Source organism: Pristiophorus japonicus, chromosome 5 (genome assembly GCF_044704955.1).
Source record: "Pristiophorus japonicus isolate sPriJap1 chromosome 5, sPriJap1.hap1, whole genome shotgun sequence".
Taxonomy (NCBI): domain Eukaryota; kingdom Metazoa; phylum Chordata; class Chondrichthyes; family Pristiophoridae; genus Pristiophorus; species Pristiophorus japonicus.
Genome location: NC_091981.1, coordinates 23,800,467 through 23,813,335, shown reverse-complemented (window position 1 = coordinate 23,813,335; position 12,869 = coordinate 23,800,467). Strand labels below are relative to the sequence as shown.

General features: G+C 47.2%; 1 protein-coding gene across 1 annotated transcript in view; it reads right to left on the bottom strand.

Moving 5' to 3' along the window:
* LOC139264054 (sodium-dependent neutral amino acid transporter B(0)AT3-like) overlaps positions 1–12,869 on the bottom strand; it is a 67,880-nt gene that overhangs the window by 49,073 nt on the left and 5,938 nt on the right. Inside the window, exon 2 of the mRNA XM_070880154.1 lies at positions 2,177–2,317. Coding sequence (XP_070736255.1) covers positions 2,177–2,317 — 141 coding nt within the window. The remainder of the gene's footprint in view (positions 1–2,176; positions 2,318–12,869) is intronic.

The following is a 12,869-nucleotide window of genomic DNA, read 5'->3' as shown; positions in this document are numbered from 1 at the left end:
AATCAAAGTCCGATCACCCTCCGGCCACTCTCACAATCCCTTCCATGGTCATTTTAATATTTCTTCCATTTCCACATAATGGCCCGGAAATTAACGGTGAACTCATGGCCTCTTGCCTTTATTAGCGCGCGAAAACGCAGCAAATTGTGGTGAGGAGGCGATACACCATAATGGCTCCATCTACCTCTTTTCAATGTCCAGAAATTGCTGGGTTTATGCCGTAAATGTGAATGAATCTTGACGCGGAAAGTTAGAGCTGCTAATTCACAGCGCAAGGGTCCTCGCACCAAGTCCCGCTCACCCATCACCCCTGTGCTCGCTGATCTACATTGGCTCCCAGTTAAGCAACGCCGCGATTTCAAAATTCTCATCCTTGTTTTCAAATCCCTCCATGGCCTTGCCCCTCCCTATCTCTGTAATCTCCTCTAGTCCCACAACCACGCTGCACCCCCCCGCCGCCCCCCACCCCCCCCGAGATATCTGAGCTCCTCTGCCCTCCTGAGCATCCCTGATTATAATCGCTCAACCATTGGTGGCCGTGCCTTCTGTTGCCTAGGCCCCGAGCTCTGGAACTCCCTGCCTAAAACTCTCCGTCTCTCTACCCCTCTTTCCTCCTTCAAGACGCTCCTTAATACCTACCTCTTTGACCAAGCTTTTGGTCACCTGCGCTAATTTCTACTTATGCGGCTCAGTGTCAAATTTTTTAATCTCATAATACTCCCGTGAAGTGCCTTTGGACATTTCATTATGTTAAAGGCGCTATATAAATACAAGTTGTTGTTGTTAATGACGTGATTTCTGGTCCTGACATGAACCTTGGAGGCTCAGAAGGGGAACAGTTGAAACCGTGGAATCTCACTCCTGCGGGTAGTAAATTGTTAAAATGTTAAATGTTATCATTTTTTTCTTACTTTTCCTTTCTGCCTTTTTTTTCTCTCTTAATCCATTCTTTCTTTCCTTCTCTTTATTTCATTTAAATCTAATTCACGCTATTTCCTTCTTCGCCTTTCCCTCGGTTTCTTTCTCTTTCCTTAAATTTGATTGGTTAGGGAGATAGACCATTGGATCCAAGCGGTCCATGAGGTCATTGCCACGCCATTGTCAATTCACACCTCCAGCAATTTGTGGCCCCAAAATAATGCCACCTCAAGGGCCAGGAAGAAATCCAGTTCACGATGCTCGTTGCGAAATCTCCCATGCAAACAATTTCTAGGACATTGTTTCCCATGGTGCTGCAATGTGTCAGTAACAATAAACCATGAAGCAGTGTTACACAGGTTTTTCATAATAACAACAACAACTTGTATTTCTATAGTGCCTTTAACATAGTGAAACATCCCAAGGTGCTTCACGGGAGTATTGTGAGATAAAATATTTGACACCGCACAAGTAGAAATTAGCGCAGGTGACCAAAAGCTTGGTCAAAGAGGTAGGTTTTAAGGAGCATCTTGAAGAAGGAAAGAGAGGTAGAGAGGCGGAGAGGTTTAGGGAGGGAGTTCCAGAGCTTGGGTTCAAGACAACAGAAGGCACGGCCACCAACGATTGAGCGATTATAATCAGTGATGCTCAAAAGGACAGAATTAGAGGAGCGCAGACATCTCGCGGGTTGTGGGGCTGGAGGAGGTTACAGAGATAGGGAGGGACGAGGCCATGGAGGGATTTGACAATAAGGATAAGAATTTTGAAATCGAGGTATTGCTTAACCGGAAGTCAATGTAGGTCAGCGAGCACAGGGTTGATGGGTGAGCAGGACTTGGTGCGAGTTAGGACACGGGCAGCCGAGTTTTGAATCAGCTCTAGTTTACGTAAGGTAGAATGTGGGAGGCCAGCCAGGAGTGCATAGTCATTACTTATTACTTTATATTTGCAATGATTGTTTGAGATGTAAAATGATTTGTTTAGACTTTTATATTATTCTTTATGTTTGGCCCCTTGTTAATATTGTTCTGGAAATTAAACTGTTGCTTATTAAATGGTGTATAACTCTATTGATGTCAACAACAAACCTCATATCAAATGGGTTCTTGTAAATATTTTACAACACAAACTTTTATTGTAATCTTACTTTTAAGATTGGAGGATGTGGGAATTACAAATACAATCATTTCTAGGATGTCCGTTTGCTAAATAAAAACAGCACTTAATTTAAAAAAAAATATTTAAAGCAAGACCTTACCGACTCCTCCCAGGTAGGGGGAAATGGAGCTCCAGACACCAACACTACCTTTCCGGAGACGCTGTCCGATTGCTAATTCAAGGTGAAGTAGTGGAATTCCCTCAAAGATCAGCGCAATGAGGTAAGGAATTAAAAAGGCTCCTGTGGTCACAAACAGTAAGAACAATCTTCAGCACGTTTATTTATTTATTTACCGTAGCGTGCCTTTCCTTCCTCTCTGCAATCCTTCACCTTTGAACTTTTTGGCCGGAATTTTCTGGGGTCCGAGCGGGCGCGATTGGAAGTGGGTTGCGAGGGAAATTTGAAATATCTTGTAGCGGGTCGGAAACCCGCTGTTATCCCGCCCCCACGCGCTTTTCCCTCGGGAGCGGTTGCCAGCGCATCAGCGACCCGAACGGCAGAGGCAGCTGAAGTCATTTAAATCATTATCAGGTGCTTGTCAGACCCTTAAGCGTCTTTTTCACCCAAACCTCGCAAATTTCCCTGGATGAGCACGGGAATCACGCAGCTCGGGAACCACGTCGGTGAACCTGAGGCGGAAGTTCAGTGGCCATTGATCCAGCTCATTAGTGCACAGCGTGAAAAATACAATAAATACTCCCACCTGACAGCTGGTCACTTTCCTAAAGCAGATGCTGTTGCTGAATGCATTTCAAGCACAGATTTAGCTTTCTAGAAGTTGCAAGTGTTTCCAGAAAAATTGAGATATTTAATATATTTGCTTCATAAGTTCCTTGCTTAAAAAATCATAGCAGCACATTGCTATTAAGAACTAGTTGGTTTATTAGCAAAGGTTTAACAATCACACTATACATTGCCAGTTCATCCACCAGGCTCACAACCACCTGCCTCATCTTGGATCCCCGAACCCAATTGGCTGGGATTTTATTGAGTCTTGTGAACATCATGTGACTAGCTAAGCCACTCCCAACTCAACAGCTCAAAAAACCTGCGAGTATACTCACAAGTGCATACATTACAGGGTCCACTGTCACCTGATTGGTAGGACCTATCACACCATCGACAGACTGCTTCTGTCATCTCTACTTGACCTGCCATTTATTACATCAGAATAGGTGCTGTTTATACTGTCTCACCTTAATCCTCAGATTTGGAGCATGATCAGCCCCAACACCAGCAGCACCAGACACACCAGCGGCACCAACAACACCACCAACTTTCTCCTCAACCACCTGATGCTGCACAGGACAGAGAGCTGCACCATGCAGGAGGAGGTACCCCAACATAAGGTATACAAGCAGAGGATTAGCCTCCTCAACATGATGGAGCAGCAGTGCCAAAGGAGGTTCAGGCTATCATACCAGGTCATCGCAGACATTTGAAGATTCCTGGAGCAAGACCTGCTGCTCAGAGGAGCAGGTGGACACACCATACCAGTGGCTGTCAAAGTCACCAAATGCCCTCAACTTCTTTGCGTCAGGCTCCTTCCAGGGTTCTGTAGTCGGCCGCCCACTGATGCATTACACAGGTCACCAATGCCATGGTTCACAAGTCAGCCAATTATATCAACTTTGGCACTGATGAAGCCAGTATTACTGAACAGGCACTGGCCTTTGCCACTCTGGCTGATTTCCCACAGGTGCAGGGCATCATCGACTGCACACATGTGGTCATCAGGGCACCCATCATCACCCAAGGAGTCTTTGTCTAATGCAAGGGCTCCCTGAATGTGCAGCTCATCTACAAAAATAGTAAAATCATCATACATATGAGCGGCAAATTCCCTGGCAGCTGTCATGACTCTTTCATCCTTTGCCAGTCCACCCTCCCTCAGCTCTTTGCTCCTGCAAACAGACTTACTGGCTGGCTGCTTGGACACCAGGGCTATCCACTCAAGACGTGGCACCCTTGAGGAGGCCAAGTACTGAGGCCGAGGAGAGACATAATGAAAGCCACATGTCCACCAGATGTGACAAAGAGCAGACAATATGAATGCTGAAAACGTGCTTCAGATGCCCTGACAGATCAGGAGTCGTCCTTCAGTACACACCAGCCAGGGCGCTGTAGTCTGCTGCGCCTTGCACAACATAGCGCAGTAGCGAGGATTAGTGCTGCAGAAGGAGCAAGACACTGAGCACACAGCCTCTTCAGAGGAGGAGGAGCAGGAGGACCATGGGGTCCAGATCCCACCAGCACCCGAGCACATTGCTGCCCGGGAGGCCAGGGATGGGCTTATCATGGCCAGATTTACTTAACTTCATGCCCATATGGCTGCCACATGCTGCACCAGGTTCCCACCACCCCACAGCAACATCATAAAGTATCCCTACTATGACCAAGCCACTCTTTTCACACTGACTACCATTGCTGGAGGTAACGTTATGTCTCACCATTCACTCCAACTCACTAAGCCACTTCCAAAGTTGCACACAAATGTGTCCATGACCGCAAAGTGGTGAAAAGAAAGAGTTTTATGCGTGACATCACAGTAACAGAAACGTTAGAGACATTTATTAAAACACCCAAGTGGCTACCCTTGTGCAGCTACTTGTGTTTCATCTTTCCCTTACGCGTCCTCTGGGTTTTGGAGCCTGTGATGGCCCCATCAAAGTCTGCTCCTCCTGCGTCTGTGCAGGGGCAGACTCGGCCATCACTGTCTGAGGAGGCATCTGGGTCTCTGACTGAGGGAGGAGGGCAATGGGGGAGAAGTGTAAGTGCTTTGAGAAGAGCCCCCACTTCCATGTTCCCTCTCACCATCACCCCTCTCATGGGCCACCCACACCTCCCTGCTAGCAAAGAGTGGAGAGCATCTTGCTGCACAGCAATGGGGCCATGAGGACCCATGTCTACATTGATATCCCTCCGAGACAGGAAGTCTATGAGCATCTGCCATCTATTTTCCATGGAGACCATGTGCTCCTGTAAGTGATGCATCAGCTGGTCCATGCAGATGGTCATTCTTTCTATGGAAGAGGCTACAGTCTCCATCACATGTGACACAATGGTGCTCATGTTGGAGATGGACTCCTCCATTTTCTGCACATTTACACACACCGTGGTCGCAAAACCTGTCAGAACCTCCTGCACCATCAGGGTCTCCTCTTTCTAGATGGCCCCCCGAGACTTGGCATCTGCATGCAGCTGAGCAGAGCTGGGAGCGTCCTGCGCCCTCCTGCAGGGAGTCTCCACTGCTGTCCCTGTCTCCACCATCAGCTGTTGCTCAGTTGTGAGTTGTGGGACACCAGGTGACAACACTGCTCTATCTCGCTTGGCACCGACCGAAGTGTGTGTATCTGTGCTGGTGCTGGTACACTTATGTCTGGTGATGGTGCACCCTCAGAGGCTGGAGGCTCCTCTAAGGAATCGTCTTGTTCTTCCTCCTGGACAGTGGGGGGGGGGGGGGGGGTGGCGTGGGGTGCTCTTGATGGACACGTGGGAGAGTAAAGAGATGAGTTAGATGTGTCATCAAAAATGGATACTGATACCATTATGAACACGATGAACATTCACTGGCTGTTGACATCAGAACCCACATGAGTGACTGCTGTATGTGGCTGTATGAGATGGATTTCTGTCACAAGGTTGCTGAGATGTCCCCCTCTCCCGTCTCCCACCTCCAGCTGCTCTGGGACTCCAGACTCTTCCAAGGCAATCTCCTCTGTTGATGTTAGGGTGGCTAATGATGGAGTCTCACCTCCGGTTATCACACTCTCCCTCTTATTGTGGGCTCTCTTTTACTGCAAGGAGGGAAAGACGAGAAGGTGGAGTCAGAGTGATGGAATGAGTGTAAGGAATGGGTGGGTTACATCTTTAGAGGGAGACTATGATGGAGTAGGGTGCCAATGCCAAGTGGCCTCCTTGTGTGTTGTTAGTTGGTATGATTACTTTAGGCTGAGGGTGAGTGTGAGGGGTGGTTAGTCAGATGGGTAAGTGATAATGTAATTAGAGAGAGAAGGATGGATGGAGGTGCAATGTTTGTTGGTGTGAGTAAAGATGTGCAGTAGAGTTGGGAAGGCAGAGTGATGGGTATTATGTATGTAATAACTCGATAGACTGAATACTGTAAACTAACACAGGTACAAACCTGGCTCTGCTTTATTAGGGCCCAAAGTGATTACATTACATGATGGCTTGCCTTTTATACCTGGGCCGCACACACATGCGCACAGCCCAATTACCTCCGACAGTTGCGCCACCTGGTGGCTAGTAACCCAAGCATACATACATGACAATATCCCCCTTTAAGATATTAGTAACAGTCTTTTTACAAATTGAGACACTCCGAGGCTTTCAGCTCCAGAGTTGATCGTCTCAGTTCAACTTCAGCCTTGGGCGAGCATTCTGTTATGACTGGGGGCTGGGTAGCCGATCTGATGGAAGTGGCAATGACCATGTCAGGGAGTGAAAGTCCAGATTCATTGATGACAGCGGAGTCCTCTGATGACTGAGGGTAGGTTGGTTGGTCACTGATTGTGTCTTCCTCAGACTGTTCCGGTTCATCCGTGTGTCCCAACCTATGTTCATGCCTCCCCCAGTGAGGTTCCTTACCCCATCCCCAGCCCAAGTTACTGCCTCGCCCCGCTATAGATGGGGCATTGTGTGTGCGTCATGGATTGTTAACAGGTTTATTGGGTATGAAGTGGGTCCACTCCAATTATATCCTTTGTCACACACGCACCGAGCTTTCCAAGAAATCGTGTGTGGGTGTAAAGGGGGTTGGAAGAACGTGATCCGTCTTCCCTGAGTTCTCTCTCTCCCATCCCATCCCCTCGCCTACTTCACCTCTCTCCCCCCCCCCAGTCTCTCGCTCTCTCTTCCCCCCCCCCCTCCGCCCCAGTCTCTCTCTCTCTTCCTCCCTCCCCCCTAGGCTCTCTCACTCTCACGCCGCACCCTCCCCCAGTTTCTCTCACTCTCCTCCGCTACTTTCTCTCTCTCCTGACCCCAGTCTCTCTCTCTCTCTCTCTTCCCCCCCCCAGTGTTTCTCACTTTCCCCCAAGTCACTTTCTCTCTTCCCCACCCGCCCCCCAGCATTTCTCTCTCTCTCTCTCTCTACCAGTCTCTCTCTCTCTCCCCACCAGGCTCTCTCTCTCTCTCTCTCCCCAACCCCCACCCCCACCCCCAGTCTCTGTCACTCTCCCCTACAGTCCCTCATACTCTCTCTCCCCCTAATGGTAAAAAAAGGCGGGTCAGATGCGGACAGTCGCCGTGGTAGGTCGTGACCCTGTTCCTGTTTCCGTCACGCTCCTGAGATCCTATTGAGGTAGCCCTGCATGTTACCCGGCCTATTAAATGGTGCGGTTCTGATTACATCATCGATGGCCCCTTGTCAGCTGGGATATTTAAAGGAGCTATGGCCACATTACATTTGAAGGCTCATCTGTAATAGTGCAGGCACTGCACTGCACCATTGGAGTTTTAAACATGACTGCAGAGAGACAGAGGGCTGCACTCAGGTTCTCGGATGACACCCTCCATACGCTTGTGGAGGGAGTGTGCGCATGCAGGGAGATCCTCGTCCCTTGCAATGGGTGGAAGAATACTCCCCAACAGACCAAAGAGGCCTGACTCCAAATAAGAGGAGATCAACAGCAGGGCTATTGTCAGGCGGATCTGGGTGCAGTGCTGTATATGTTTCAAATATCTCATTAGATCAGGAAAGGTGAGTGCAAAGTCATACTCAATCTCATCCTGCTGTGCCTCTCATCACATCCCCATTGTCATGTATGTATGCTTGGGGTTACTAGCCACCAGGTGGCGTGACTGTCGGAGGTCATTGGGCTGTACGCACGTGTGTGCGGCCCAGGTATAAAAGGAAAGCCATCATGTAATGTATTCACTTTGGGCCCTAATAAAGCAGAGCCAGGTTTGTACCTGTGTTAGTTTACAGTATTCAGTCCATCGAGTTATTACATACATAACATTTGGTGACGAGGTAACTTAAGAACCTTCACATGTGAAAATGAGCACAATGGGAATTCTGGAGAGATTAGTGCAGGGAGAGGACTGGGCAGATTTTGTAGCTCGCCTGGCCCAGTATTTCGTGGCAAACAAAATGGAGAAACCCACTGCCGCAGTTAGGCACAGGGCGGTCTTCCTCACGGTTTGCGGTCCAAAAATCTATGGACTCATAAAGAATCTTCTCTCGCCTGCAAGTCCAATGGACAAGGACTATGAGGAAGTGTGTGCTCTGGTACGTGACCATTTCAAACCAGAGGAAGGCATCATCACCTCACGATATCGATTCTACAAGCACGTTCGTTCTGAGGGCCAGGATGTGTCGGAATTCGTTGCTGACCTAAAACGTCTAGCTGGACCGTGTAAGTTCAAAAACGCATTGGGAGACATGCTGCGGTACTTCTTTGTAATCGGCATCAACCACGAGGTAATTCTGCGTAAGCTACTGACGGCGGAAACGCTGGACTTGAGCAAGGCCATCACGATTGACCAGGCATGCATGATGACGGACAAACACTGAAAGCAGGAAAATCGGAACTCGGCAAGTACTGTAAACAAGATTGTATCGTTGTTTGACAGAGCTGCATATGGCAGGGCCTACTCAAGTGTATATGCGAAACCTGTGGCTGCTCAAAATCCGGCAACAGGAATGAATCCGATTTCATCGTGTTGGCGTTGTGGGGCAATCATCGGCCTCATCAGTGTCGGTTTAAACAGTACATTTGTAAAAGCTGTTTGAGATGGGAGCATCTCCAGCGCATGTGTCCGAAACTGAGCAAGCGTGCTGCGACACACCACATGGAGGATGATGACCAGTATAGCGCGGATCTGGATATGCAATCGAGATACCAGAGGAGGAAGTGTATGGACTGTATTTGTTCCTAACAAAGAGCCAACCGATAATGATGATTAATGTGAAACTTAACGGTGATTGGCAGTACAGTAGTCAAGTGGTCGTATGATGGTGCGGTTCATGATTTACCATTATGGATTGTTCCAGGCAATGGTCCAACACTGTTCGGCAGGAATTGGCTAGAAAAAATCAAATGGAATTGGAAGCGTTGTTATCGTCGGATGATACTTCATCTGCTCAAGTGCTGAGCAAGTTCCCCTCGCTGTTTGAACCAGGCATCGACAAATTCACGGGAGCCAAGGTGCAGATCCCCGTGGACTCGGATGCAAGACCCATCACAAAGTTCGGGCAGTTCCATACATGATGAGCAAGAAGGTCGAAATCGAACTGGACAGAATCCAGCGTGAAGGGGTCATATCACCGGTCAAATTTAACGAATGGGCCAGCCCCATTGTTCCTGTGTTGAAGAATGATGGCACTGTCAGGATTTGTGGAGACTACAAGGTTACGATCAACCGAGTTTCGAAACAGGATCAATACCCGTTACCGAAGGCTGATGACCTGTTTGCTATCTGGGAGGAAGTCATTCACTAAACTGGATCTGATGTCGGCCTACATGACACAGGAGCTGGTCGAGACGTCGAAGAAACTTACGTGCATCAACACTCATAAAGGACTGTTTATCTACAACAGCTGTTCTTTTGGAATTCGCTCGGCTGCAGCCATATTTCAGAGGAACATGGAGAATCTACTGAAGTCTGTCCCGAGAACCATCGTGTTCCAAGATGACATCCTGGTCATTGGTCACGACACCGCCGAACATCTGAACAACCTGGACATCGTCTGGACAAAGTGGGACTCAGACTGAAACGTTCGAAGTGCATCTTCATGGCACCAGAAGTCGAATTCCTGGGGAGGAAAATTGCTACTGACAGCATCAGGCCAACGGACTCGAAAACCAAGGCCAAAATGCACCCAAGCCTCAGAATGTGACGGAGCTGCGTTCGTTCCTTGGTCTACTCAACTACTTCGTTAATTTCCTACCTAGATTGAGCACTTTATTAGAGCCACTGCACATGCTGCTAAGAAAAGGTGACAACTGGGTTTGGGGTGCATCTCAAGATAGAGCTTTTGAGAAAGCTACTAATCTGCTTTGCTCTAACAAGCTGCTGGTACATTATGATCTGTGTAAGCATCTAGTATCGACCTGTGATGCTTTGTCATATAGAGTTGGTTGTGTGCTCCAACAAGCTAATGCATCGGGTAAACTACAACCTGTTGCGTATGCTTCTAAAAGTTTGTCAAAGGCGGAAAGAGCCTACAGCATGGTAGAAAAAGAAGCATTAGCCTGTGTGTACGGGGTTAAAAAGATGCATCAGTACCTGTTTGGTCTTCGGTTTGAACTGGAAACAGATCACAAGCCACTCATTTCATTGTTTTCGGAAAACTAAGGTATCAATACCAATGCATCATCCCGCATCCAGAGATGGGCGCTGGCATTATCTGCCTATGATTATTTCATTCGCCATAGACCTGGCACCGAGAATTGTGCCGATGCACTGCACTGAGCCATCTGCCGTTGTCCACACCAACAATAAATTTACAAAAATCTAAAAGATTTCTCCTGGTCTATGGTTGTTTACAACTATTTATGCCATTTCTCCACGGTTCCACTGATCTGTGTCAACCATGGTTCAGTGGGTAGCACTCTTGGCTCTGAGTCAGAGGGTTGTGGGTTCAAGTCCCAATCCCAGAGGCTTGAGCACAAAAATCAAGTCTGAGGTGCTGTCTTTTGGATGAGACGTTAAACTGAGACCCTGTCTGCTCTCGCAGGTGGACGTAAAAGATCCCGTGGCACTATTGTGAAAAAGAGCAGGGGAGCTATCCCGGTGTCCTGGCCAATATTTATCCCTCAATTACCATCACAAAAAAACCCAGATTATCTGGTCATTATCACACTGCTGTTTGTGGGAGCTTGCTGTGTGCAAATTGGCTGCCACGTTTCCTACATTACAACAGTGACTACACTTCAAAAGTAATTGGTTGTAAAGTGCTTTGGGACATCCTGAGGTCATGAAAGGCACTATATAAATGCAAGTCTTTCATTCTTATGGTGAAGTTACAGCAGCAGATAGGGAGGAACCCAGTGGAAATTGGCGGAGTGCATTTATTTCATTAGAAGTATCAAACTCAGGAACTCTTTTGAAATTTATGATGTCGCTACTCATGGAGGAATCCCTACTCCCATGAGTTTATTCTTCCATGAAAATTTTTTTATTGAATTCAGCAAAGGATTTACATATTTCCTTGTCTCACTGAATGTCATAGGTTACGCGGTGCTTAGCGATACATAAATTGATGGTCTTACATAGTCCATGTATTTTGGTACATTATGTATTAAGGTTCGGCGGGACTTGCGTTGTTTCCTGGTAGACATAGGGAGTTTGGATGAAACGGAGAGGGTGTGCCATGGGCCTTGCTGCGGGTGAAGTTTGGGCAAGGTGTAGCGTCTATGATTCGTTATCTGGGCTTTTTCCTGGTAATTTTAAAATCCTGGGCTCGGTTTACCTGGGGGTGGTGGGCGTGATTTAGGTGCACAGCCACCAACTTGAGTCTTCAGGCAAAAAGGGGAACATCACAGTCAATGTTTCCTTTATAGCTGTTCTCTTTATAGGGAACATTGATCACAGTCCAGAGACATTAGATGCTGCTCTGAAAAGCTTAGATTTAAATGTGGTTGGATTTAAAAAAAATAACTTGATCACTACATTCCTCACCTTATTGTTAACTGCTTGTATCTAGGAGCCAGTACAAAGCTGGCAAAGCCAGACTGTGGCATCAAGTGCTTCATTTTTTATTGGTGAGAAAACTAGTGAAGTAGATTCTAACCTCACTGTAATGAATAGAACTGAGTTAATCTTTTATAGTGTCGTGCACAGAAAATATAAAACTTTTTTCGCTTTTCAAAACAGTAAATGCACTGGAAATAAATCAGGCTGTACAATTTTGTGGGTTACAAATGGCCCATCAATCTTGCATCTGTAGGCCTATCAAGTCAGTCGCATCTTTTAAAGATCTTCCATTTTGGTGTGGATGATATTAAGAGGAATCCATAGGCCCCACTCCATGGGCCCAAGTTTCGGCCTCAGTTGCTCCTGATTTTTTGGAGCAACTGGTGTAGAACAGAGTATCTTAGAAATTCAAATTCTCGGCATTTAGTTTGCTCCAGTTCTAGTCAGTTAGAATAGTTGGAACAGAATTTATTTTTCAAAAGGGGGCGTGTCCAGCCACTTACACCTGTTTTCAAAGTTTCGGCAGTGAAAATTTACTCCAAACTAACTTAGAATGGAGTAAGTGAAGATTTTTGTACGTTGGAAAAAACCTTGTCTACACTTTAGAAAATCAGGCGTAGGTTACAAATTAGGGTAGGGAATGGTGGGGGGGGGAGGTTTAAAGGGAAGTTTACAATCATTAAACACTTCAGTTTTACAAATAAAGAGCCATCATCAATAATAAATGATAAATACATCAATAAATCAATCAAAAAAATTAATAAAAAATATATATTTTTTAAAAAAATCAATAAATAAAACATTTTCTACTTACCGACTGCAGCACCGGCAGTCCTCCAACAGCGTGCTGGGACGGTCCCCCCAGTGTGTCTCTGTCAGTGTCTCTATCTGTCTGTCTGTGTCTCTCTCACTCTCTGTCTGACAGTGTCTGTGTTTCTGACAGCCAGGGGAGGGGGAGAAGGGGTGGGTGGGGGGGGGGAGAGGGGGAGAAGGAGAGAGGATGTAGGGAGGGAGGGAAAGAGAGAGGATGTAGGGAGGGAGGGAAGGAGAGAGGATGTAGGGAGGGAGGGAAGGAGAGAGGATGTAGGGAGGGAGGGAAGGAGAGAGGATGTAGGGAGGGAGGGAAGGAGAG